The 27,479-nt window shown below is 38.8% G+C and overlaps 1 protein-coding gene and 1 pseudogene across 1 annotated transcript in view; both read right to left on the minus strand.

The window, feature by feature from the left end:
* Positions 1–12,946: 12,946 nt before the first annotated feature.
* LOC136136714 (riboflavin kinase pseudogene) lies at positions 12,947–13,412 on the minus strand (annotated as a pseudogene).
* Positions 13,413–19,302: 5,890 nt separating this feature from the next.
* Positions 19,303–27,479, minus strand: part of DPT (dermatopontin) — a 39,431-nt gene continuing 31,254 nt past the window's right edge. The window contains exons 3-4 of the mRNA XM_065885161.1: positions 24,049–24,156; positions 19,303–20,453 (exon numbers count right to left, since the gene is read on the minus strand). Coding sequence (XP_065741233.1) covers positions 20,387–20,453; positions 24,049–24,156 — 175 coding nt within the window. The 3' untranslated portion in view covers positions 19,303–20,386. The remainder of the gene's footprint in view (positions 20,454–24,048; positions 24,157–27,479) is intronic.

Below are 27,479 nucleotides of genomic sequence, written 5' to 3' on the forward strand. Positions count from 1 at the left end.
ATTTTTAGTTTTTAAAGGAACCTCCCTCCTTTTTTCCATAGTGGCTGCACCAATTTACATTCCTACTAGCAGTGTAGGAGGGTTCACTTTTCTCCACACCCTCCCCAGAATTTATTGTTTGTAGACTTTTTGATGATGGCCATTCTGACAGGTGTGAGGTGACACCTCATTGTGGTTTTGATTTGCGTTTCTCTAATAATTAGTGATGTTGAGCATCTTTTCATGTACCTGTTGGCCATCTGTATGTCTTCTTTGGAAAAGTGTCTATTTAGGTCTTCTGACCATTTTTTGATTGGGTTCTTTGTTTTTTTGATATTGAGTTATATGATGTGTTTGTATATTTTGGAGATTAATCCCTTGTTGGCTGCATCATTTGCAAATATTTTCTCCCATTCCATAGATTGTCTTTTCGTTTTGTTGATGGTTTCCTTTGCTGTCCAAAAGCTTTTAAGTTTGATTATGTCCCATTTGTTTATTTTTGCTTTTATTTCTTTTGCCTTGGGAGGCTGATCTAAGTAAATATTGCTATGATTTATGTCAGAGAATATTTTGCCTATGCTCTCTTCTAGAAGTTTTATGGTGTCATGTCTTATATATAGGTCTTTAAATCATTTTGAGTTTATCTTTGTATATGGTGGGAGAGAATGTTCTAATTTCATTGATTTACATGTAGCTGTCCAGGTTATTTGTTATGTTTGCATTCTTTGGTAATAAGCATGAATAGAATAGACATGACTGGGACCGAACTAGCCCTTGGATCTGGAGATGAATTTGCACTGGACTCTTAGTTTCAATGCATACTTGATAGATGAATAAAGAGAGAAACCAATGAAGCATATATTGACTCTCAAATCCTGTAAGAGCTGTTTTTTCTATTCCAAATTATCCAAATCCTTTCCATTTCCTCCTTAAGCTTTCAGTGATTGCCTCCTTTCATCAGATCTGCAGTGGTCAGCTTCTGCATTTTGAATTTATATATTATCTTTTATTGCTATTGGGTATCTTTTTTCTATCGAAATACTGCTTGAGTGCTGTTATTTCATTATTCCCCCACTGCAACCAAAAAGGTGCTGTCCCCACAAGATGTTTTTAATAAATACGTGCTGACCAATTGACTGGAAGCTTACCTGATGATGGGGGACATTGTGTGGTGGCAAACAGTGGCACAGAGCATGTAATGGAATGCAATCCACTGCTGTGCATACTAACTGATAAGTGCAATGATGTTAATGTTACATGTGGTTATTTTGAAAATGCATATTAAAAACTTCTTGCTTTATAAAATTCATTGAATTTTATGAAGATTACCTGTACTTTTATGGTATGATCAAATTTCAATTTGTACCAGAGTATTGTCTTCAGTTGAAAACTTTGGTGAGAAATACAAGTCCCCTACCATTCTGGGATACATTAAATTTAAAGTCTCCTGGAAGGCCTGATCTTTGTTCAAAAGTTTGCTTTCTTTTGCAACACTTTTCCTGCCTTCTAACTACTCTGTCTCTTGTCAGATAATATTAATTCAACACCCATTGGTGAACACCTGCTATAGGTCATAAACTGTAGTAGCTACCAAGGATTCAGAGATAAATATGACACAATCCCTGTCCTCAAGGATTTTACTGTCTGAGGGTGGGAATATCATTTTAAATAGTTACCATAAAGCATAGTGGCAAAGGCAGTGATGGTTCTGTACACAGTATTGTATGATGTCCCATGAAGGCCTCCTAACCAGCCTGGGAGAGATCAAGGAAGGCAAGGAATGGGGAGACAAGAAGCAGAGGACAATCCCATGGAAGACAGTGATGCTTTATTAGGAAATGGAACTTAAACCCATGAACTATAGGGAGCATAGAAAGTAAGAGTTAAAGATCACTATAGATCACTCTCCCAGCCATGAGTAAGTGGAATTTGAAGGAGGCAAGTCAGAATGGAGATAAGGAGACCAAATAGAAAAATGTTGCAGTAGCTTGGAAAAGAGATGATGAGTTCTACTTGTAGTTATTTTTCATGGAACTGTAGACTGTCTGGTGTCGGAAGGTACTTCTTTCATAGTTTAAATATTTATATAGTTAATAGTTAATAAATACCTACTGTATGTGGGACAGTGGGTACAAAGGGACAAAGAGAACATTTAGTCTTTGTCAAAATAGGAAAAATGCAAAAGTATGACAAATGCTGTGAAGTCGGTATAGTTAGGTATTATGGCAGCACCAGTGAAGGACTACTGATTCACCCTGGGGAATCAGGGGTACAGCACTGTGAGACAGCCAGGGAAAGAAGGTGCAGGTACAGAGGCATCCGGGAAATATAGGAATGGGAAATAATATATAAAAGACACAAAGTCATAGAGGGACATGTCATGTTCTCTTCAGGGAAATGTGAATAATTCTGCATGGCTGGAGCAGAATTATACCCGAGGGGCACAGTGTCATAGAATATATGTCACTGGTAGGAATATGTTTAGGAATCATGTGAAGATTTTAAGCAAGGACAAAACATATTAGATTTATGTTTAGAAAAATCTTCTTCCAGCAGATGGGTAGATTTCAAAAGAAAACTGTAGCTAAGGAGACTGTGAGGCAATGATAAGGGTTTAAATAAATGTAGTAGTTGGAGATTAAATAAAATAGGTCAAATCCAAGAATTGCTCAGGAGGCAAAAATTATAACTGATGATTCCATAGTACTGGGAGCAAATGTGAATGTATGGCCCCCATTCAAGAGGAATGCAGGGAAAACCAGGAGTTACTGAAAACAAGGAGGAGGCGAGGTATGAGTCTATGAAAATGATGGAAAATGTATGTTTATTTATTTTATTTTTTTGAGCCATGGGATAGAAGTTCTAAGAGCTTAGGTAGTAAAAACATTTGGGGATGTGAGAATGAAAGCAATAGTGAGATAATATGATTGGAAGAATATGAATAAAGAGTATGGGAGAGAAGGTATAAATAAAGGGGCTGCCACTGAGGGCATTAGCCAAGAATAATCAACTGAGTAAGCCATTCATTCACTCAACAAATACGTTTTGATCTCCTATAATGTACTAAGTACTCTGCTAGGTGTTGGGAATACAGTAATGGGCCATGTTTACCAGGGGAAGACTGACTGGCTTTATAGTTTCAGATGTTGAGTTGATTTGGTACTCTTGCTGGCTGAGGCCTCAAGTGGGGAGAGAAAGAATGAAATTAGCGGTCCACAGCATCACCTACAAAGAGCAGCATAGTGCAGTCTACATTACAATACTCATGCACTGGACTCAGTCAGGTCTGAGTCAGCTCTGCTGTGTAGGGTATGTGGCCTTGAAAAAGTAATTCAATTTCTCTGTTGTTTTTCTTGTTTATAGAATGAGAATAATGATAGTCACCTTGTAAGTCTACTATAAGTATTCAAATGAGGTGCATTTAAGGGCTAAGTACCCGGCTCAGAGTATGTACAAAATAATTTTATCATCATCACAATTTGGTACCTATATTTAGAGCCACATGTAAATCAAAGACCTGGTTACCTCAGGACATGGAGACGGACGCTGAATTCACTGAGGCCTGTGTGGGCTGAAGTGACACGTAAGGTCAAAGGCAGCTTCTTTAAGGACGACTGACTTCATGTGCAAGGACCTCAAAATTGCCACTACTGTTAACTTGCTTGTTTTCTGCTTTTCTTTTAGCAAGTGAGATCTTTACAATGTTTGATGGAGCTGGGACACTTTATTCTACTTGTTTAGATTAGGGGTCCAAATTCCTTCACTGGGATTAAAGCTAATAAAGAAAATAATTTATATTTTTATTGAATAGGTTGTGATTACCAAATTCTAGTGATCAATTTGGTTTATGATGCAGGTAACCTTCATCCCTCAAGATAATGTTGGAAAAGAGCCTCATGATAATGTTGGAAAGAACCTCTCTTCTCATGGAAAAAGAGCCTCATGAGAAGAGCTTTGATATCAGCCCAACACAGTTATCAGTCTGCTAACACACTGGGTATCCTGGGGTTTAATCAACTGAAGAGAACAGTAGTACTTATTAAGCATGATGATTCTCTAGGCAGAAATCTTCCCAGGGCACATGTGGTAAAGAAAAATGAGGCTGTGACTCTGTGTGGAGCTGAAATAATTGGGGAGGCTGGGGGACCGAGCAAAGATAATTATTGTCTCAGTTGTCAGAATAATCCTGCTTACTTGGGTTAGATTCAGCTTATGGAATTGAAGGTTTGTGATGTAGGAGTCATTTTAGAAGGCAGGCAACAAAGAGTTATTGTAACTACAGGAGATGTTGAATCTGTTCCTGATTTTACTATGATGCGTAAAGTCTACAGTAATATGAAAAAGTAGAGTAGTAATGCTATGATTTTCAGACCACTCATCTGGCTTTTTAGACCTCCAACAACATTCTTCCACTTACTGTACAATGTATCTCTCTGTCCAAGGGTAATATGTAAAATATTGGAATACATCTCTAAATCTTTTCTTTATATTGTACAACATTCAGCTATGGAAAAATAAAACACAGAGTCTAAAAACTTTCTGTCTCCTTACTCTCACTGGAAACCCTTGACTCCAAGTTGATACAGCAGAGAGAAACTGGGTTTTGCAAACAGCCTGACTTGGGTTCCAAGTCCACTCTCACTAGCTGTGTGACCTTGGGCAAGTTACATTCTATTTCAGAAACCCTTGAACCCATCTAAAAAATGACAGTAAGCAAGCCTACCTAGAGTAGCTGCAAGTGTTAAATAGGAAAGCCTGTTAGAGAGGAAAGCCTGTTAGAGCACAGAGTTCAAGGGCCTAAATCACCCTTTCATTTAACCTCACTAAACTACTGAACAGGGACCTGGGAGTGTACATAACCAAGCTAATATCCCAGAGCCTTGAATTCTAGATCCAACTTTGCCACTTATTCATGGGGTGTCCTTGAGCAAGTCGTTTACCTCAGTGGGTTCCAGCCTTCCATGGGTAAGAGGTAAGAATTGGACTAATGGGCCCCAGGGTTTCCCTCAGCTCCTTGAGAAGCACCTCACTTCCATAGGTATGCCCAGACAATCTCCACTACTGGCATGACTCTTATTCTTTTTTCACTTGTCCCAATGTCTTCTATTTCATCAGCCCATAGTGATCCTCCTACCTCTGCAATAGCATGAGATTTCCTGGGTGTATCACTCACCGTACCTTTGATTGTCACTCACTGGACACTTGATCATAAGCAGCCTTCTTTTAATTTTTAACCTTTCTTGAATTTTAGATCTTGGCTCCTTATCTAGAACAAAAATCTTCCTGATGAAAGGAGCCTGTGTGTGTGTGTGTGTTTTGCTTTTTTGTTTTTTTAATAACATCATTTGGTCAAGATTAACTTCAAGGCCTGAAAATATTGACTAATCAAAAATGGCCCTACTGCAATTTCTTATAATATATAAATACTTAATAAAAAACTTAAAAAAATGTAGACACTATTAACTAATTCCTAAACCACACACTATAGGTTTTTCAAAAAGCAATAGTAATTTAACAAAATGTAAGGTGACAACACAATATCAAAGAATTTTCACACTTAATGAGGACAGGATCAGCAGCAAGGTACTCGAACAAACACAGATATGTTTTACACTTTCCATGTTCGTTTTTAACTTTGTTTCATAGAGCCACTGATAATTGAGGCTTCTTTCAAGTATAGGATTTCTAACATTAAATTACATTTTCTAAGTATTTCTATAGGGGATAAATGAAAAGAACACAAACTACATTGTTTGCTGTAAATTCACACACCAAAAATTCAAAGTAATCCAGCTGAATTTATTGCTGCTTCCCCCTTCTCCAACATTAGCTTTAGATGGTTTTCTAATTATTATATAAACTGTTTTGTTAAAATCAGTTCTCTCATTTATATGGATTAGGGGAAAATGGTTTTATAAAGAGTTACCTTTAAAATTAGCTTCTAGATAGCACTCTTTAGCCTTAAATTAATTGTGCACACACAACTACAACAGTTCGCATTTGCTCAGGAACATATAACCACATTAAAAACAAATAACTTTGTATTTCAGAGTCTCGTTGGCTCTTCAATAGTTTTCCTAAGGGGGAAACAAGTATTTTGTGTTGTTTAAGAGACTGGTATATATAAATGAACTGCTAGGTGCTCGTTTAAACTTTGAGGAAACCTAAACATGAAGTTTTAGGTGTTTTTTCTAAAATGTAAGAGATATGCACTTGAGTGCTGCCAGAGGTCTGCGGAGAGAAAGATGCTGCTGTGTGGAGGTGAAGGGAATGACAACCACATGCATAGAAAGATAGACAAAATGAAAAGGTGGAGGACTATGTACCAGATGAAGGAACAAGATAAAACCCCAGAAAAAACAACTAAATGAAGTGGAGATAGGCAACCTTCCAGAAAAATAATTCAGAATAATGATAGTGAAGATGATCCAGGACCTTGGAAAAAGAATGGACACAAAGATTGAGAAGATGCAATAAATGTTTAACAAAGACCTAGAGGATTAAAGAACAAACACCTAGAAGAATTAAAGAACAAACAAACAGAGATGAACAATACAATAACTGAAAAGAAAAATACACTAGAAGTGATCAATAGCAGAATAACTGAGGCAGAAGAAGGATAAGTGACTTGGAATACAGGATGGTGGAATTCACTGCTGCAGAACAGAACAAACAGAAAAGAATGAAAAGAAATGAAAACAGAATAAGAGACCTCTGGGACAATATTAAATGAAAAAAAATTCGCATTATAGGGGTCCCAGAAGGAGAAGGGAGAGAAAGGACCTGAGAAAATATATAAAGAGGTTATAGTCGAAAACTTCCCGAACATGGGAAACAAAATACCCACACAAGTCCAGGAAGCACAGAGAGTCCCAGGCAGGATAAACCCAAGGATAAACATGCTGATTACTATAAACGCATGTTGATAGTAACCAAATTAACAAAAATTAAAGACAAAGAAAAATTATTGAAAGCAACAAGGGAAAAACGACAAATAACAGACCAGGGAACTCCCATAAGGTTAATAGATGATTTCTCAGCAGAAAGCCAGAAGGGAGAGGCACCATATATTTAAAGTGATGAAAGGGAAGAACCTACAACCAAGATTACTCTACTCGGCAAGGATCTCATTCAGATTAGATGTAGAAATCAAAAGCTTTACAGACAAGCAAAAGCTAAGAGAATTCAGCACCACCAAACTAGCTCTACAACAAATGCTAAAGGAACTTCTCTAAGTGGGAAACACAAGAGAAGAAAAGGAAATACAAAAACAAACCCATAACAATTAAGAAAATGGGAATAGGTACATACGTATTGATAACTACCTTAAACGTGAATGGATTAAATGCTCCAACCAAAAGACAAAGGCTCACTGAATGAATGCAAAAACAAGACCCATATATATGCTGTCTACAAGAGACCCACTTCAAACCTAGGGACACATACAGATTGAAAGTGAGGGGATGGAAAAAGATATTCTATGCAAATGGAAATCAAAAGAAGGCTGGAGTAGCAATACTCATATCAGACAAAATGACTTTAAAATAAAGAATGTTACAAGAGTCAAGGAAGGACACTACATAATGATCAAGGGATCAATCCAAGAAGAAGATATAACAATTATAAATACATATGCACCCAACATAGGAGCACCTCAATATATAAGGCAAATGCTAACAGCTATAAAAGAGGAAATTAAAGATAACACAATAATAGTGGGGGACTTTAACACCTCACTTATACCTATGGACAGATCATCCAGACAGAAAATTAATAAGGAAACACAGGCTTTAAATGATACAACAGACCAGATAGATTTAATTGGTATTTATAGGACATTCCATCCAAAAACAACAGATTACACCTCCTTCTCAAGGGCACACAGATCATTCTCCAGGATAGATCACATGTTGGGTCACAAATCAGGCCTCGGTAAATTTAAGAAATGTGAAATCATATCAAGCATCTTTTCTAAATGCAACACTATGAGATTAGAAATCAATTACAGGGAAAAAAATGTAAAAAGTACAAACACATGGAGGATAAACAATACATTACTAAATAACCAAGAGATCACTGAAGAAATCAAAGAGGAAATCAAAAAATACTTACAGACAAATGACAATGAAAACATGATGATCCAAAATCTATGGGATACAGCAAAAGCACTTCTACGAGAGAAGTTTAGAGCAATACAATCCTACCTCAAGAAACAAGAAAAATCTCAAATAAACAGTCTAAACTTGCACCTAACAGAATTAGAGAAAGAAGAACAAACAAAACCCAGAGTTAGTAGAAGGAAAGAAATCATACAGATCAGAGCAGAAATAAATGAAACAGAAGCAATGGCAAAGATCAATGAAACTAAAAGCTGGTTCTTTGAGAAGATAAACAAAATTGATAAACCTTTAGCCAGACTCATCAAGGAAAAGAGGGACAGGACTCAAGTCAATAAAACTAGAAATAAAAAGGAGAAGTTACAACGGATACCACAGAAATACAAAGCATCATAAGAGACTACTACAAGCAACTCTCTGCCAATAAAATGGATAATCTGGAAGAAATGGACAAATTCTTAGAGAGGTATAATCTTTCAAGACTGAACCAGGAAGAAATAGAAAATATGAACAGAAGAATCACAAGTAATGAAATTGAAACTGTGATTTAAAATCTTCCAAGAAACAAAAGTCAAGGACCAGATGGCTTCACAGGTGAATTATATCAAACATTTAGAGAAGAGCTAACACCCATCCTTCTCAAAATCTTCCCAAAAACTGCAGAGGGAATAACACTCCCAAACTCCTTCTATGAGGCCACCATCACCTTGATACCAATACCAGAGAAAGATACTACAAAAAAAGAAAATTACAGACCAATGACGCTGATGAGTATAGATGCAAAAATCCTCAACAAAATACTAGCAAACATAATCCAACAACACATTAAAAGGATCATAAATTATGATCAAGTGGGGTTTATCCTAGGAATGCAAGGATTCTTCAATATATGCAAATCAATCAATGTGATACACCATATTAACAAATTGAAGAATAAAAACTATATGATCATCTCAATAGATGCAGAAAAAGCTTTTGACAAAATTCAACACCGATTTATGAAAAAAACTCTTCAGAAAGTGGGCATAGAGGGAACCTACCTCAACATAATAAAGGCCATATATGACAAACCACCAGCAAACATCATTCTCAATGGTGAAAAACTGAAAGCATTTCCTCTAAGATCAGGAATGAGACAAGGATGTCCACTCTCACCACTATTATTCAACATAGTTTTGGAAGTCTTAGCCATGGAAAACAGAGAAGAAAAATAAATAAAAGGAATACAAACTGGAAAAGAAGAAGTAAAACTGTCACTGTTTTCCAATGATATGATACTATACATAGAGAAACCTAAAGATGCCCCAGAAAACTACTAGAGCTAATCAATGAATTTGGTAAAGTATCAGGAAACAAAATTAATGCACAGAAATCTCTTGCATTCCTATACACTAACAACAAAAGATCAGAAAGAGAAATTAAGGAAACAGTCCCATTCACCATTGCAACTAAAAGAATAAAATACCTAGGAATAAACCTAGCTAAGAAGGTAAACGACCTGTACTCAGAAAAATATAAGACACTGATGAAAGAAATCAAAGATGACACAAACAGATGGAGAGATATACCATGTTCTTGGATTGGAAGAATCAATATTGTGAAAATGACTCTACTACTCAAAGCAATCTACAGATTCAATGCAATCCCTATCAAATTGCCAGTGGCATTTTTTACAGAATAGAACAAAAAAATCTTAAAATTTGTATGGAGACACAAAAGACCCCGAATAGCAAAAGCTGCCTTGAGGGAAAAGAACAGAGCTGGAAGAATCAGACTCCCTGACTTTAGATTATACTACAAAGCTACAGTAATCAAGACAATATGGCACTGGCACAAAAACAGAAATATAGATCATTGGAACAGGATAGAAAGCCCAACGATAAACCCACACACCTCTCGTCAACTAATCTATGACAAAGGAGGCAAGGATATACAATGGAGAAAAGACAGTTTCTTCAATAAGTGGTGCTGGGAGAACAGGACAGCTACATGTACAAGAATGAAATTAGAACACTCCTTAACACCATACACAAAAATAAACTCAAAATGGATTAGAGACCTAAATGTAACACCGGACACTATAAAACTCTTAGAGGAAAACATAGGAAGGAGACATTTTGTCATAAATCACAGCAAGATCTTTTTTGACCCACCTCCTAGAGTAATGGAAATAAAAGCAATAATAAACAAACGGGACCTAATGAAACTTAAAAGCTTTTGGAAAGCAAAGGCAACTATAAACAAGATGAAAAGACAACCCTCATAATAGGAGAAAATATTTGCAAATGAATCAATGGAGAATGGTTAATCTCCAAAATATATAAACAGCTCATGCAGCTCAATATTAAAAAAACAAACAACCCAATCCAAAAATGGGCAGAAGACCTAAATAGACGTTTCTCCAAAGAAGACATACAGATGGCCAAGAAGCACATGAAAAACTGCTCAACATCACTAATTATTAGAGAAATTCAAATCAAAACGACAATGAGGTATCACCTCACACCAGGCAGAATGGGCAGCATCAGAAAATCTACAAACAACAAATGCTGGAGAGGGTGTGGAGAAAAGGGAACCCTCTTGCACTGTTGGTGGGAATGTAAATTGATACAGCCACTATGGAGAACAGTATGGAGGTTCCTTAAAAACTAAAAATAGAACTACCATATGATCCAGCAATCCCACTACTGGGCATATACCCTGAGAAAAGCATAATTCAAAAAGAGTCATGTACCAAAATGTTCATTGCAGCTCTATTTACAATAGCCAGGACATGGAAGCAACCTAAGTGTTCATCATTGGATGAATGGATAAAGAAGATGTGGCACATATATACAATGGAATATTACTCAGCCATAAAAAGAAACAAAATTGAGTTATTTGTAGTGAGGTGGTTGGACCTAGAGTCTGTCATACAGAGTGAAGTAAGTCAGAAAGAGAAAAACAAATACCATATGCTGACACATATATATAGAATCTAAAAAAAAAAAAAAAAAGGTTATGAAGTACCTAGGGGTAAGACGGGAATAAAGACACAGACCTACTGGAGCATGGACTTGAGGATATGGGGAGGGGGAAGGGTAAGCTATGACAAAGTGAGAGAGTGACATGGACATATATACACTACCAAATGTAAAATAGATAGCTAGTGGGAAGCAGCCGCATAGCACAGGAAGATCAGCTAGGTGGTTTGTGACCACTTAGAGGGGTGGGATAGGAAGTGGGGGAGGGAGGGAGACGCAAGAGGGAAGAGATATTGGAACATATAACTGATTCAGTTTGTTATAAAGCAGAAACTAACATGCCATTGTAAAGCAATTATACTCCAACAAAGATGTTAAAAACAACAATAACAAAAAAAACAAAAAGACACATGCACCCCAATGTTCATTGCAGCACTATTTACAACAACCAGGTCATGGAAGCAACCTAAATGCCTATCAACAGACGAATGGATAAAGAAGATGTGGTATGTACATACAATGGAATATTACTCAGACATAAAAAGGAATGAAATTGGGTCATTTGTAGAGACATGGATGCATCTAGAGACTGTCATACAGAGTGAAGTAAGTCAGAAAGAGAAAAACAAATACCGTATATTAACGCATATATGTGGAACTTAGAAAAATGATACAGATGAACCGGTTTGCAGGGTAGAAATAGAGACACAGATGTAGAAAACAAACATAAGGACACCAAGGGGGGAAAGTGGAGGGGGGGTGGTGGTGGGATGAACTGGGAGTTTGGGACTGACATATATACACTAATATATATAAAATAGATAACTAATAAGAACTTGCTGTATAAAAAAATAAATAAAATAAAATTCACACACAAAAAAAGTGAAAAGATTCTGAGAATGGGACAGGACCCAATCCCTTAATGGCTAAATAAATTATGATTCTCAAAGTAATTAATTAATAAAAATGGATGTGAAATCTACAAAAAAGAGAGATATGCACTTAATCGCTGTTTATATAGTGAAGGGATGGGATGGCACATACAGACTCAGATGAAACTACATTTTGTAAATGTAGAGTTGTAGGATATTCTAAACGGAAAAACTAACACTGACAATCATTTACCGGAAGCAAAGGTTAAGAAAAATGTTGAAGAATATCTACTCTTAAAAAGAGAGAAGTGTTATACAACACAAAAATGAGATCTAGAGATTCGAAAAACGCTCGTTTTACTGTTTTAAAAGAAAAACAAAAAAATAATAGGCACAGACTGTAGACCAATTAAAACTGAGGCAGCTGTAACAAAGATGGAACACAGTACAGTGATTTGAGCCCTTAAAGGAAATGACTAATTAAAATGAAATTTCGCAAGTCTTCGTGTCTATAATAATATATAAATGCACAAAATATCAAAAATACGAAGTCTGGATTTTTCCCCTTAGGTTTGTAATAAACTGTCAAACTTCTGCTTAATATAGTTGCTTTTATAAGCCTTCTGATTAGCAAAGCATGCTATGCAGGTACATGCATGCTAGAATTTTACCATGAGAATTATAGTTCTCATCTCAAACTAATGACTTGCCTGTTACCCATATTTATATATATTTCATTTCCATTATAAAACACTTAAGACCTTTCTAGTGGTACATTTTAATCAACATACATAAAATAGAATCTTGATTTTTAAAATGAAGCTTTTTAGTACTGTAACATGATGGGTTTAATTGAACAGTTGGAACATAGTATGGTAACTACATTAAACTGTTTAAACTAATTCACAGCTGTAGGAAAATGTTTGATTTTTAAAATATAACCAAGATGAGACTGTAGAGTTATGAGCAGTAAAATATTAGAGAATAGTGAATGAATAAATAAAATGCTTTTCCATTAGTGGCCATTCATTATTTTGCTTTTAGGAACCGGGAAGAAATTGTCTTCTTTGAGTTTCAAATGTTCTGGTAACTAGTCATTTCTTGGCTTCCTCAATATCACCTTGAATTGCTGAAATAAGTGACTCTAAAGAATCAAAGTTCTTTTCTGGTCTGAGGTAGCCAAAAATGGCCACATTAAGAATTTCCCCATAGAAGTCCTCTTAGAAAGTATGCATGATATGAGTTTCCCTGGACTTTTTTGTATTCTTGTAGTATGGGTTCCATCCTATGCTCACCACCGTCTTACGGACGTCTCCACTTCCAACACTGGCCCAACCATAATAAATGCCAGTGGATACATCAGCTGGAATATTATCTACTACTTGTTCAGGAAACTTAGCTGTAGGGATGCCCGGCTGCTTGGAGCCGCGACCGAAGCCCCGCACCACTTGGCCGCTGCAGACGTATGGCAGGTGCCTCATGACGTCGTCCGCTCGGGGTGCGGGCTGCGGTCCAGTCCGCGCGTTCGGCGGCGCCGCCGTCGAGGCGGTGCCCGGACCCGCCGGACCAGCCGGGGGATACGGGCTGGAGCTGCGCCGGCCGGCCGGCCCGGCGAGCACACGGGCTCACAACCGGCCGAGCCGCGCGGACTACACGCTGCGGCGAGACCCTCACGCCGCTGACCGAACAGAAGGTGCCGGGCGACGCAGAGGCTGCGTCTGGGCTCCGGAACGCCGGCGATCGCGGAAGTAAGTCAGGAGTGTGTTTTATGCTTTGTGGCTTCCTTCAGTTTGTTCCAGGAACAAAGTAGGCGATTAATGATACCTTGTTGAAGTAACAGTCAACATTAAATGTACAACAGCACAGATGTGTGAGATTATGGATTTAGAACAAGCAATGGCGCCATTCTGGGAAGGGCTGAGCCTGATGCCCTGCCCCAATAATCCACTCATCCACATCTTTCCATCTTTTTCTATCCGTCTGCAAGGACTTTTATCAAGGCTTACCTACGCATGTGGAGAACTAAGCCTGCCTTCTCTCTGAATTTCTGGGAAGTCCTTCTCCAACTTGAACTGTGCTGTTTTACACTGTGAGAGATTTTCAATTCCTTTTTCCTGGGAGCAATGGGCAGAACTAATTTGCATGACATTCTACTGTCTCGGTAGGGGACAGGCAGGTATGACTCAGAGCCTGTTTGATTTCCAAAACGTCTTTCCAAGGGCTTAGGGCTAATGAGCTCACCTTTGAGTCTGCCAACAAAAGAGGCCCAAGGAGACACCCAGGTCAGTTGAAATCCACCAGTCTCAGAGAGGGAAGATGTGGCACACCAGCATGGCTTATGAATGCCTGCCAGGCAACCTTATAAACAGGAAACCCTGACTCTGAGAAGCTAGCTTCACTGCTTCAGTCCAGTTTATCATCAGCTAATCCCACAAGTAACTCTTAGTGGGAATAACCAGGAAAAACAAGGGTCATAAAGTCTGTATTCATGAAATTTTAATCTGTGTTAGCGTTAGTCTTAGGGCTCTACCTTTATTTATTCATCAAATATTTGTTGTATCGGGGATGCATCAAACAAAATTCACTGCCCTCCCACCCCCCTGGAACTCATATGCTGTTATAAGACTCAAAAAGCATCCAAATTCATACAGAGTTACACCAGTTTACCAACCTGAGCCCCTTTGCCCCTCAGCCCCAAGTCTCTTCAGGTCTTAGTTAACTAGGCTCTATCTCATGTGCAACAAATACCTAGCCCTGTCCTTGCTGCTCAGATATTGATTTCAATATAGTTGAAAAGGTCATAAAAACACCAAAATTCACATTCTGGTCATTACTGTGGTAACACACTTTCTGAACATGTGACAATTGTGACTGGTGTGTTTTCCAACTCCCTCATCATTAGTGAGTAGGTCTGCAAAGGATGAAGTTAGTGATTACCTAGTGATGCTGGGGAAAGAGCAGGAGATGGCATTAACCCCCCGCAAAACCACAGCAGCAACATATACCACCACGCCTCTTAATAGAACTACACAATTTTCAAAGTACCTTTACTCATGTTTTCAATTACTGATTGCTTAGAGCTTTGGTAGGTTTTCCCAATAAAAACTGAAAACCAACTAGAAATCCAGATTAATTTTAAAACATATGTCTTGGATGCCCACTATGTGTAAAACATCTTGCCAGGCGCTAAAAACCTACAAATGAACCAGAGAGGCAGGACCCCTGCCTTCATGAGAGTGAAAACAAAGACGTGGAGTACTGGGGGAGCCAGGGAGGGACCCTGAACCAGTCTTAGAAAGCACTGGAAGTTTTCTGGGGAAGCTGAGCCCATGCTTGGCCCTGAAGGGCAAGTTAGACTTTGGCGAGTGGAGGAGTTTAAAATATTCGTTTCTCATTGGCCGTATGACAGAATGAACATCTGTTCCATTGTCTCTGGGGATGGTGAGAGACGTTGGAAAGAGCAGGTAATTCTTCATATTAAATTATAATTCACTAGGTGGCCGGTTAGATGAAAGAGTCTGGTTTTATAATCTTTCTTTCCATGAAGTCACCATATGCTCACCTTTCAGCTGGAACACGGTCCTGGGGCTGAAATGCTTGGCAGCTGGTGACCGTTTTTGTTCCATAAGATTAAAATACTTTTTTAAAAAAATTATAAACACAATCAATGGTAATTGTTTTTTAAAGTTGGGAAAAGCAGAAAAGTATAAAAAAGAACAGAGAAATAAACAGTAATGCTACAATTCGGAGAATTCAGAGAATATAGGAATTTACATTTTTTAAAAGATATTTCTATTCAAGATTTTTCACTGATACAGATACTCATTCATTCACACAGACACCTGGGCTCCTTCTGGGTGCATTGGGGAGAGGAGAAGAAGGAGGTCACAAATGGTACATTTCCAGTACTTAGCAAGGCACAGCAGAATCTAATAAATAGGTTTTAAAATACATAGGTAGTGTTGGTTGGTTTTTAGTTTTTAGGAGATTGTGGTTATTTCAGCCTGCGAAAAGTTTAAGTTCCATGAAAATCTGTGCTATGCCTGAATACATTATTATTTAAAATGACTTTTTTTTTTTTTTTTTAAACATCTTTATTGGGGCATAATTGCTTTACAATGGTGTGTTAGTTTCTGCTTTATAACAAAGTGAATCAGCTATACATATACATATGTTCCCATATGTCTTCCCTCTTGCGTAAAATGACTTTTTGAGGTAGGTGTGTTTTCTTATCCTTGCTTTACAAAGGAATTAGTTGATAAAATATATTCATTTCACTTACCTAAATGACTCTGGCTTCCAGAACGGTAACTAGGCTCTGGTACTACTTCTTAACACAGTGGTTTAACTTCAGAGAGCTAAACAGAAGCGCTAAAACAGGTTTAATTAAAATTGACGGAAGCTTTGTAAGATTTTCTTTTTTTCTTTTCTTTGATTTTCTTTGTAAGAGTGGACTCTATTGACTCTATGGCCTTTGCTTGTGTTGGCCACCTTGATATGCATCCCTGTTTGGATGCGGTATTGAGCAACCTTTTCCTTCATTAATAGGGGGAGAAGAATCTGGAAGTGTAAGAAGAGAATCAAGTAGGTTGGAAGCTAGATGGAGGACCAGCTAGAGAGAGGGAAAACCCCTGACTACATGATGGGCAATAAAAAAAAAAAAACATGGCAGAAGGAAATGTCTAAATTTTTAAGTTTTTTTTGTTTTGTTTGAGTTTGTACATTCATTAATGCTTTTATGAGAATACATTCCTCTGAAGGGACTAAAAAAAAATGTTGAGTTTCTGGTCTGGGTCAAAGCCGTTGATGGTAAAGATAATATATGTGGATGAACACCCAGGATGGAGAGAAAGCTTCCCAGGCCCTGGTATTGTGCATATGAGAAGAATGGAGGAGCAGAGACGGGAGTTGATAAATTCCCTCTCCCTAGATTTCTAGGAGGCTCCAGCTGCAATCTGAGTTCTAGATAGATATAAAAATTGCAGTTAATATGCATAAATAGTTTATGGTGCTGATGTGAGCACATCCTTAGGGTGTACAGTACATCCTTAGGGCATTATGACTGCATGTGTGCCTCCCAGACACCTTGGTGACATCAGCGTTTCCCAGGGAACCTTTCCTAAGCGTATACATCTTTTTATGCCTTCCATGATGTTGTTTCTATTGCCTGAAATGCCACTTTCCCTTTTCCCACCCTAACCTTTCACCACTCTCTATTGAAATGATACCTATTCTTGACTTGTCAATCTGGACTGTAATGATTTGTTTGCTTGTCTGACTCCCTTCGTTTATAATTCTCTGGAATGTAGGAACTGTGCCTAGTACAGGGGTTAATATATAATAAGAACTTAATAATTTATTGATTCCGTGACTGAATATGAATAAACAAATAAATAAATGAATGAGAGCAAAACTTAAGTCCCACCTCTTTTGTGAATTTTCCTATTCTTTATCTCTACTAATATCCAGCTTACCTGAGGAACATTTTTTCTAATATATACTAATAATATTCCATTCCTCTTACTACATTTATTGGGTACTTATTATGTATAATGAGTAAGTACATATAATAAATATAATAAGACACTGTGAGATTGCATTTAATCCTTACAACAACCCCAAGATGTGGGTACTATTATTGTCTTTACTGGTAAGGAAATAGAGTCTCAGGGAAGGTAGGTGACTGAGCCAAGGTCATGCAGCTGATAAGGGACAGAACCAGGATTTGTGCCCAAACAGTTGGACTCCAGAGCCCACACTTTTCCCACTCACCTCACAAGTTCTCCTGGTCCTTCAGGGCTAACCATAGGCTTGGCTTCCTCAGGAAACTTTGCAGCACTTGTGTCTCCATTGTCTATTTTCTCATCTCTCCCTACCAGACTGTAGACCCTGTGAGGCAGGAATCATGTCTCTTTTCTTCCCATTTTATGTGATCACCATCTTGTGAACTTATTGGAAAAGGGATCCCTGTTCGTACCAGGCAGATGAAGAAAAGGTGGGCCCGGGGATTTGTCTAGCATCGCACAGCCACTTTCTGTCAGAGCCAAGGGTAGGACCTAGGTTTTCAACTCTCATCCCAGGCTTCTTCTCTGGAAGAAAATGCCTTAGCAAAGCCCTTTGTAAACAATTTGGGGCAGATGATAGCATTTACGGAATTCTAGGATTGCAAGAAAACACAATGATTACCTAGATAAATGTCCTCCTAGAGTGGAGAGGTAGCTCATCCAAGGTTGTGGACAAATAAGTAGAAAGATTGGAGTAATGAGAGCACAGAGAGAGAACTTGCAGTCAAAAGATCTGGGATTTAGCCCCAGTCTGACACCCAGTTCTTACTGACTGACATGATAGAAAGTATAAATTATTCAGGTTTGAACCAAGTTGATAATGCTTTTACTGTTATTGTCCTTGGCCTATATGCAAAAACAGCTTCTCTCATAGTGTTTCTCTCCATGTATTCTACTTGGCACAGACACTTATTGGATTGCTTTATTATTTTTTTTCCTCGACTTGTGCTGTCTGGCAGTCTTCTGGACTGCTTCTCCCAGCTGCATCTCTCCAACCTCAGCCCTGGTGAGGTGCAACACCCCCTACACACCTTTGGTTTTCATCATAGCTGCTAAGTCAGCCCATCTGTGTTGCTTGCCTCCCTTCCAGCTGTGTTCCACACACCCAACTAAGTCCATTTCCTGGCTGCCATCCCGACCCAGAGCTGCAATTGCTAAAGTATTAATGATGCCCATTTACTTTACAGCCCATTACTTGCTGTAAAGTAAAATTGCCAGAGAGGTGGAAACAATGAAATGGAAGAAATAAAGCAAAACCATAATATGAAAAAGGGCCTCAGCATTAAGGCGAAGGAGGACATATCCTTAGCTCTGCCTTCCTCTTCCTAATACCAGGATCTCACTGTGGGAAATGCAGCATCACTGGCTGAGATTCACTATCTTGGCCACCTAGATGGCTTGCATGACAAGGTGGGTGACCCCTGTGGTTTTGCTTGGCTGCCTGCTCTCCTGGGTCCCCTAAGAGAGAAAAGAAGGGAAGGGCAGCATAGAACTGAAAAGAAAAGGCCAACTGTACGGGTAAAGGAAATAGGGGCTCCCTGTGGTTAAAAAGCATTGGTGTGAGGAGGATTTAAAGGCAAAGAAATGTGATTCCACCCTTTGTCCAATCCTTAATGGAAGCACTTAGCACTTTATATTTTATGTATTGGATTTCTTAACCATATTCTGTCATTATCGTTATTGTATTCCTGGTGCCATGCATGGTACTTGGCACAAATCACAATGCTAAGCTATATTTTCTGAATGGAAGGATGAATAATCAGAAAGGGGACGTGAAGAGAGAAAAAAGCTGACCCTTAACATTTGTAGCATAGTAAATGTTAATATTTTTATTCCTTTTGTGACGAAGAGAGTGAAAAGGGCTGGGGACGGAGATATCACAGGAGGAGGAAAGATAATGCCACCTCTGCAAAAGACACTCCTAAACTACACATAGCAGAGAAGTAGACCCCCCAGGACAGGCCTTCCCATCCAGAATATTGAGACCAATCCAAGTGAGTTTTCCAGAGCTCTCACAGCTACAGGGCATATGCCAGCCTTTCCAGGTGCCAGTGAGTCAAACCCCTTTTTCAGTTTTCCAAAGCACCCTGACCACACTCCCTTTCCAAGTTCCTAATTTGAGTTCCATTCTCTGACCTCTCTCTTCTTTCTTGTTTTTGTCTTACTTGAGACTGATTCCCACAGGTTCCTCTGGTTCCGATGCTCATTTTCATTACTGGGTGTGCTAGTAGTCTTCTTCCAATTTAGGAAATTCTTCTAATCCTCAGTGTTTCAGCCCCCAAACTCTTCCACCTCCCCGTTTCACCTCACAGTCTCCTCCGTCCTGGAGCACAGAGCTCTGCAGGTGAACTTCTAGGCAACCATGGCTCACGTGGTGGGGGAGAGTGGAAGCATGTCCCCTGAAGGCAGAAGGTCTGTTCTAGGTGAGGACCCTAGGTTTCCTTCAGACAGTCATAGCTGCAGACCTTCCTCCCCCTTCCTCAATTTCTGCCCCTTCACTCCACTACTGAACCTGTTCACAGACACTGCTCAGCAACAGGCAGCTTATTGGGTAGTAAAAGCAGCAGCAAGCCTGTGACAGGTGCTCCAGCAGCCAGGCATTTTTTCAGGCTGTGAACATGCACACAGAATATACGGTGTGCTACAGAGCCATCGTCACTCATATAAAATGGTTGCTATGGAACATGTTGAAAGTGAGAAACTGGATTTTATTATATGTGTGATACTAGTCAGAAGGGCCCAGATAGCTGGCATAGCAACTATCAACCAGCTCAGGGAGAAGAAAAGAGAGCAGTAGAAACCATTTAGGAGTCCCAACTGATGTCAACATAAGTGGACATCCTCAGGTCTCCTGGCCCCTTTCCCTTCACCCAGATTGGTAGGTTGCAAATCTAAACATTTGCAAATTCGCAGTCGTAGTCAGTCATCCGGCACATTATGAACTTCCACTGGCGATCCCTGTGGGGAGAGAGTCAGAGAGCTAACGTCAGTGAGAAAGGACACCTTAGGAAAAATCACTGCTAAGAGAAAAGGAGTGAAAAACCTTTGGAGAATTTAGGGCCAACTAGTTTCACTTTCCTCTCAGAAGACACATCTATGAAGTCACTAGAAAACCTACAAGTAATCGTCTATGAGGTCAGGAGTCCCGGACACCGCCTCACCTAGTTCAAGTTGCACCTAGGAGGGGACTAGCTAGGTCACTGGCGTGTTGAGGTCCTGTTTATCACCAGTGATCAGTTCACCACTGCTCTGTCTCAAAGGGACCTCTTGGACATATAGGTTAACAACTTGTAATAAAAGCATTTATTCAACATTGTCTCCATTTCATGGTAAAGAATCTTCTCTTACCTAGGCCATCCATCTGCTCATTCTTTCTTCTCCTAAATACCTATCATGTGCTAGGCTCCATGCTATACCCTGTGTGTTCCCCTTCAGAAGACACTATCATAGGGAAATGAAGGCAGGGGAAACAACTCTAAAACCCATAAAGTGAAAAAGAAAATGCCTGCCATTCTTGTATAACAAATTGAATTGAGTATTTGTTTAAATGGTCAGGCATGGGTATGAGAGGACATAGAATTGCTCAGTTTTGAAAAAACATGGTGTGGATACATTTCAAGGAATGTTCTTTGCTAAGGGCTAGCCTAAGTTCTTTGTTCACCCATTTAACGAAAAGTTTTTGAGATCCTACTCTGCACAGCACTTTTCTGGTCTGATTTTGTTTAACAATGATAACGGTGATGGTATTGACAATTGTAACTACTATTTGCTGAGTCCTCCAATATATCCAGCATTGCACTAGATGTTTTACGTATTTTTTCATTTAATTCTCGTGATAAGTCATTGTTAAGGTGAAGAAGCAGACTCAGAGAAATAAGTGACCTTCATTAACATAATTAGGTGACAATTTCAGGTTCCAAGTTTGTTGAACTCAAATCTTCCTCTTTATCTTATATCAGAATGCCTCCATAACTTGATACCCGTAATCCCATCGAGGACTTGGGCTGTCACATCCTTTGCAAAGTCTTGATGAAGGGCAAAAAGAAAGAGTCATTCCATATACGATCACACAAATGCTTCCCAAGCGCAGTGAGGCCATTCAACCTTAGAATATCCTTCTTCCTTTTCAATCTGAAAGGCCTCTTCCCAGATCAGTTTCTCTAAAACACCAACAGTGGTAAGATCTTCGTCCGTCTGGAAGGTGGGGCTGACTACTCTCAGTTCTGGGAGATAACAGCAGCTATGGTACATGCTGCTCAAACAGCCTAAGGCAGGCTTTATAATTTGAGTCTGCTGCTCCAGCCTGTTTGTTTAGAGTTACTGGGCATAGGGTCCTCCAGTACAGATCTTTAAGAGCCTGGATAACCAACTATTTATTAGTATTTATTCCTGCAGTTGTCAACAGAGGACATGGCTTGTTTTAGATGGAGGTTAGAAAATTGGTAGCATGCATATTTATCAAATGAATTTTATTACTGTAGACAAGTCTAATTTATCTCTGTGCCAACGGACACAGGTAAATAAGATCTTCAGCCAGGCACTCACACTACTCTTGTAGCTTTTAATTGATGCTAAGCAAAATGTAGACTACTTGGTTGTAAAAGAATCAAGGTACTCAAATCAGGCTTAGTCGCTGATTTCTTTCCTGGACAGTGGTACTCAAGCAGGGGCAGTTTTGCTCCCCAGGGTTCGTTGTTGCTGTTGTCACAACTATGGACGGGGGTTGCTACTGCCAGGTAGTGTGTAGGGGCCAGATGCTGCTGTACATCTAGACTGCACAGGAAAGGCTCCTGCAACAAAGAAGTATCTGGCCCCAGCTGTCGGGAGTGCCCCAGATGAGCAACTCCATTCCAGGAGGAAACCACTATGATTTGCATGTAGAGGAAAAGCTCCTGCCCAGTGAGTCCTGTGCACTGACAATATTTATCCAAGGTAGTGGCCTCAGCCTCTTTTAGCAGAGTGGAAGAAATCCAAGTTGTGGACCTTTAAGCCACTGATTGTTAGCGACAGCAGCAAAATCACATGGGTATATTCATTTTAAACAAATGCATGACATAGTATCTCAGTTTTCCAAGATTTTGAGTTAAACCACATAACTGAAAATTTCCAAGCCAAGCAGTTGGACATTTTAACTGCCAAAATGTATTTATTTGGTGGAAATTTTGGATGGCATGCTTTCTTTACTGTATTCCTTCCTGCCTTCTTAAGGAGGAAATGCAGAACTAATTTACATGATGACTTGGAGACATCATTAGGAATATTGAGCTCTCTGCTATAACGTTATCCAGTGCTGCCCGTTGGGGATACACACTCCTGCTAAATGTCACCAGGCTTCCGTAGTCTTTGAGTTCTTAGGTCTTTCCTTTTCTTTCTTTCTTTTTCTTAAGTATGTTTTTGTGTGTGTCACATCATTCAGCTATTTCTTCTCACTGGTGAAGTGAGTCTCATTCTAAGTAATATCTTCCCTCTTTATTTTTTAATTTGCCCCTTCTAGAAAATAGTAACTAAGCTAGATAAAAACATATCTAAAATACAAATAATTAATGTGTGAGAACTAAGAAGTTCTCCTATGAGCAAATGTAAGGGTTTTTGTTCATGGAGCCGGCAACACGTATTGTGTCTTTTCAGAGCTACTTCATGGGATTTTTTTTGTTTTATTTTTCTTTTTTTAAATTAAGGATTGTATTAAATAAGTTACTTCAGTTAGATGTGATATCATTGCACTCAAAAGCATAAATATACACAAAAGATAAGTCACACTCAAATTTGTCAATCTATTATTTAATGAGTTAATGAGTTAGGTTTTGTCCTATTTGAAAAATGTTTATTGCTAACTTTTTAGGAATTCATTTGCTGTGTAAAGTGATGATCACCTGACTAAAAGTAGACAGATCAAACTTTTAACACCTGAATTTATTCATATCTCTTTATTAGTAGGGAGGAGAATTTTTATTCTCTTCTTGTTTTGTTTTGATGTATTCAATATTTGTGATAAGATTGGGAGCTGATCGTGAGAGCAAACAGATTTTAAAACTTAGTGTCGTTTTCTTTTCCGTTATTTAAATTCTCCTTTTTTATTTCTAAATAAGGTTGGTAAGCTTTGTGTGTTTCTCCCCTCCAGCCCCCTCTCCTTCTTTTCTCTCTCCCTTCCCACAACCCAAAGTGGGACCATATGGAGAAATAGCATTGGAGAGGGTTCATTTTGACAGTGGGTACTCTTTCAACCATTTTTGTGCTCTCTTCCTAACGTTTGGTAAGGAAAAATGCTCTTTGAAATTGAATAAAGGGAAGAGCTTAGAACATCATGGAATACCAAGTTGGGAATTTCCTGCTCTGAGCAAGGTGGAACACAACCTCATCTCCAAGGGTGAGCTGCTCCATGAAATGTGTTCAATTCCCATTGCTTTCCACTGTCCCATCAATCTCTCAGTTAATCTTAGACCAGGTAGGAAACTCAAATAGGGAAAACCCCAGATCCACGTTCCTGCAGGCATGATCCTTGTGTGGAGCTAATTCCTGACCTCGCTAACCCTAGCCCATGGTGAAGGCTCACCTTTCCACTGGAGAGAAAGTGGTTGTTGCTCCTCGTATATAGTAATCATAATTGTAGGAAATCATGTCCATTTCCTCACCATAGTGGCCTGGATATTCTGTTGTCAGCCTATGTGGGAAGAACAAAAGGTTAGAGGGAAAAGGTAAAACTATTATTGCTGGGGGCAAACAGGAGCAAACAAGAGACACACTATAAAGGAGAGATGGAGTCTGAACATTATGGGAGACCCAAACCAGAGTTGGATGGCCTCCACCAAGCTATTCCAGGCTGCAAAATGATGGACAGCTTCCTTGCACTTCTCATATTCCTTCTTGCCGTTAAACTGTACACTGAAAAAGATGTAGATAACTCCTCAGGCCTCGAGGAAATATTGATTAATATCAATATTAATCCATTCCATTCAAGTCCACTAGAGCCATGTTTTCAAACTGTGGATTGTGACTTAGTTGCAGATCATGAAATCACTTTAATTGGTTAGTACCAGATGAACTTTAAAAAAAGAAGAAATAGAATAGAAAATATCAGAGACTGCATTGTACACACTAAAGATAAGTTCTTGGGTGTGTGTGTAAAAACTTTGTTTCAAGTATATACGCATGTTTGTATTTATATGATGTTTGTATTGTGTAATAGTTTAATATGCATTGTTTATTGTGAGTCATGATCAAAAAGGTATTTGAAAAATATTAAAGTAAACGGTAAGCTGTACAAGGGTAGTCTTTACCTAGTCTGCCATTGTTTCTTTGGCACCTAAAACAGTTCCTGGTACCTAGTAAGTATTTGCTGAATAAATAAATAGCCTTGGGAGAGTCATTTAATCTCAGTTTCCTGGTCTATAGAAGAACGAAAGCTACCTTATAGGTTTGTCATTGGCACTAATACAAATATGTGTGACACGTGGTAGGAGTTGAATTATTAGGAGAAATTTTGTTTCTTCTTCCTCCTTCTCCTTTCCTTCTTTCTCCAAAATTACGTCAATCCTGGGCCTCTCTCTGAAGAGGTTCGTTGTGGTCCACCCTGGAATAAATCTAGAATTTCCTGGTTCTTATAAGGCTAAACCACTGGGGCTCTTCAGGACCAAAATAGTCCTTTCAGTATGATACAGGTTCCCCAAAGTCTTCATCTGCACCCCCAAGGCTGCTTGGGAAACAAATAGTGAGTGTTAGTAATTTAATGTGATTTGGGGTCACAGATCATTGTATGTTGATGATAGAAAGATCTCTCCCTGTGTAGTCATGATACTGCAAGATTGTCATGAAATCTTAAAAATATTGATTTGTAAACTGGAAGGTCTCCCAAGAGAATCTCAGTGCTTAGATGCAACAAGATCAATGGTTAGCTCAGGGTAACCTGGGTTAGCCAGAGCCCTAAAAATTCACTGTCTTTGTTCATAACCATCCCTTTTCCCACATTATGCAGTTGTCCTTGTTCTCTGATTTTTCTCTTCTTAAGACATGAGTATGCTCTATCAGGATGCCAGACCCAACATGTATATGAAAGGAAATAAGGCTAATGCAGAAGTCTATTTTGTGCTTCTAAAGAGACCCAGAACAGGGGCTTTATCTTTCTAATGAAAATGTTAAATGACTCATAAGTGGACCTAATAGGTTGTCATTTGGATTCCATTGGTTTATGATCCCTGAGGATCCTAACAAGTGCTAGATTCAAGTTTACCCAAAGAAAGAGGGATTGGTTGAGAATGTGGATAATGCAAATTAGGATTAAAAGAGATGGAGTAGGAGGTGTTTTTCTTGCATCAGGAAGCACAAAGTATTTTCCAGAACTTTTAGAGCATTCTTTAGATACAGTGTATAAAAGTTAATTGCCAAACATTTTAATACCTGCTGAGGCAAAATCTACATAAGGTAATACTGCATTAGGTTAAATCCAATTGCCAAAACTATTGGAAATAATTAGGCTAGACTTTTATTTAAGTCTTTACTGATCTACCTTCAGATGATTTGGATAGTTAAATACATTTGGAATAAGTGGGAAAGAGGCTTGCATTTTAAAAAAATCATGACATTTTAAGCTTCAAAGGGGGACAAAAGTCATCCAACGCTTTCTTCAACGAGCATTCCCTATTGCTTCATTTTTGGAGGTGATCAGACCAAAGGGCCTGCTGTTCAACTGGGAGATTTCTCTGTGGGGGACTGCTATTCAGTGAATTTCTAGAATGCCCTGGCGAAGGTATTATGCATGCTTATTTGTGTATTTCCATCTTGATCCCAGGCAAGTTTTTGTTTTTGCTTGATTTCTGGGGTTTTGTGTTGTTTTGTTTTTGTTATAAAATCATGAGATAAAGTTTAGACTGTCTTACAGAATCCTAGATTAAAGGGGCTAGGGAAGGAGTTTGGATATTGATAGAAATTATCCCTACTTTATGAAACTGAAAATACAGAAGGAGAAAGGCCCCTTTCCTCCCCTTTGGGAGGAAAGTGAACCTCCCAAACACCATTCATAGAGGGAGCTGCTGTTTCAATACGGTCCAGGATTCTGAATTTTAGAACCAGATAGATGTGTCTCTGTTTAGTTTGTGATGACATCATGCACACACAAAATATTCTAATAAATGAAAGCCCTAGTAATGGCTCCTCAGAAGAAAAAAAGAATTTAAACTTTCAGAACTAGGTATTGGGACAAGGGCATAGGGACTTGTCAGGAAATTAAGAGACTACAGGGAAGCAGAAGATCAGGGTTTCATAAGCTATGGCAATGAGCTTCCAGAGGGAGAGAAGGGGAGAGTTCAGTGTGGTTCCAGATTCCTTGTGAATTACCAGGTCACTTCAGGCAGCTTTTTGGCAAAGCACACTTCATACTGAGCATTGCCATACATTCCTAGGCCAATTACAACAATCAAACAAGCCTTCAGCTTGGCAAGATGAAAGGAAAGTTCAGTCAGAAACGTGTCTTTATTCAATTTACTGAAATGAGTCTATTACCGAAGCTCTTCTATCAGGAGCCTTACATACCCCTTTACAAAGAAGTACGTATGTGTGTGTATGTGTTCCTCCTATCGCTTTTAGATGAGTGACTATTGGGGTACAATTCCTCGCTTTACATTACTTTTTATGCCCTATGCAGGCAAGATGAGACAGACAGAAAGTTGTTCCAAAGCTAAGTGAGAACTTGATAACATAGAACCACTTGTACAGCTTCTTGTATTAGATAAGGTTGAAGGAGATGGAAAGAAATTAGTTATGAACTGAAGAGAGCCCATACAAATGGAAAGGATTTTTAAGACTGATATAGGATTTTCTCGTCTAAGGTTATTAAAGCTCTGAAATTATCAGTAGATCCAACTAGAATCAATAAATGATTTCTCTCCAATACGTTACCACAAACTGAACTGCAGCTGATAGATGGCCTTCTCCTTTGCTGTGAGACTAGGACATATCACAGAGCTTACTCATATATATGTTATCACATTC

Source organism: Phocoena phocoena, chromosome 1 (assembly GCF_963924675.1).
Source record: "Phocoena phocoena chromosome 1, mPhoPho1.1, whole genome shotgun sequence".
NCBI classification, from domain to species: Eukaryota; Metazoa; Chordata; class Mammalia; order Artiodactyla; family Phocoenidae; genus Phocoena; species Phocoena phocoena.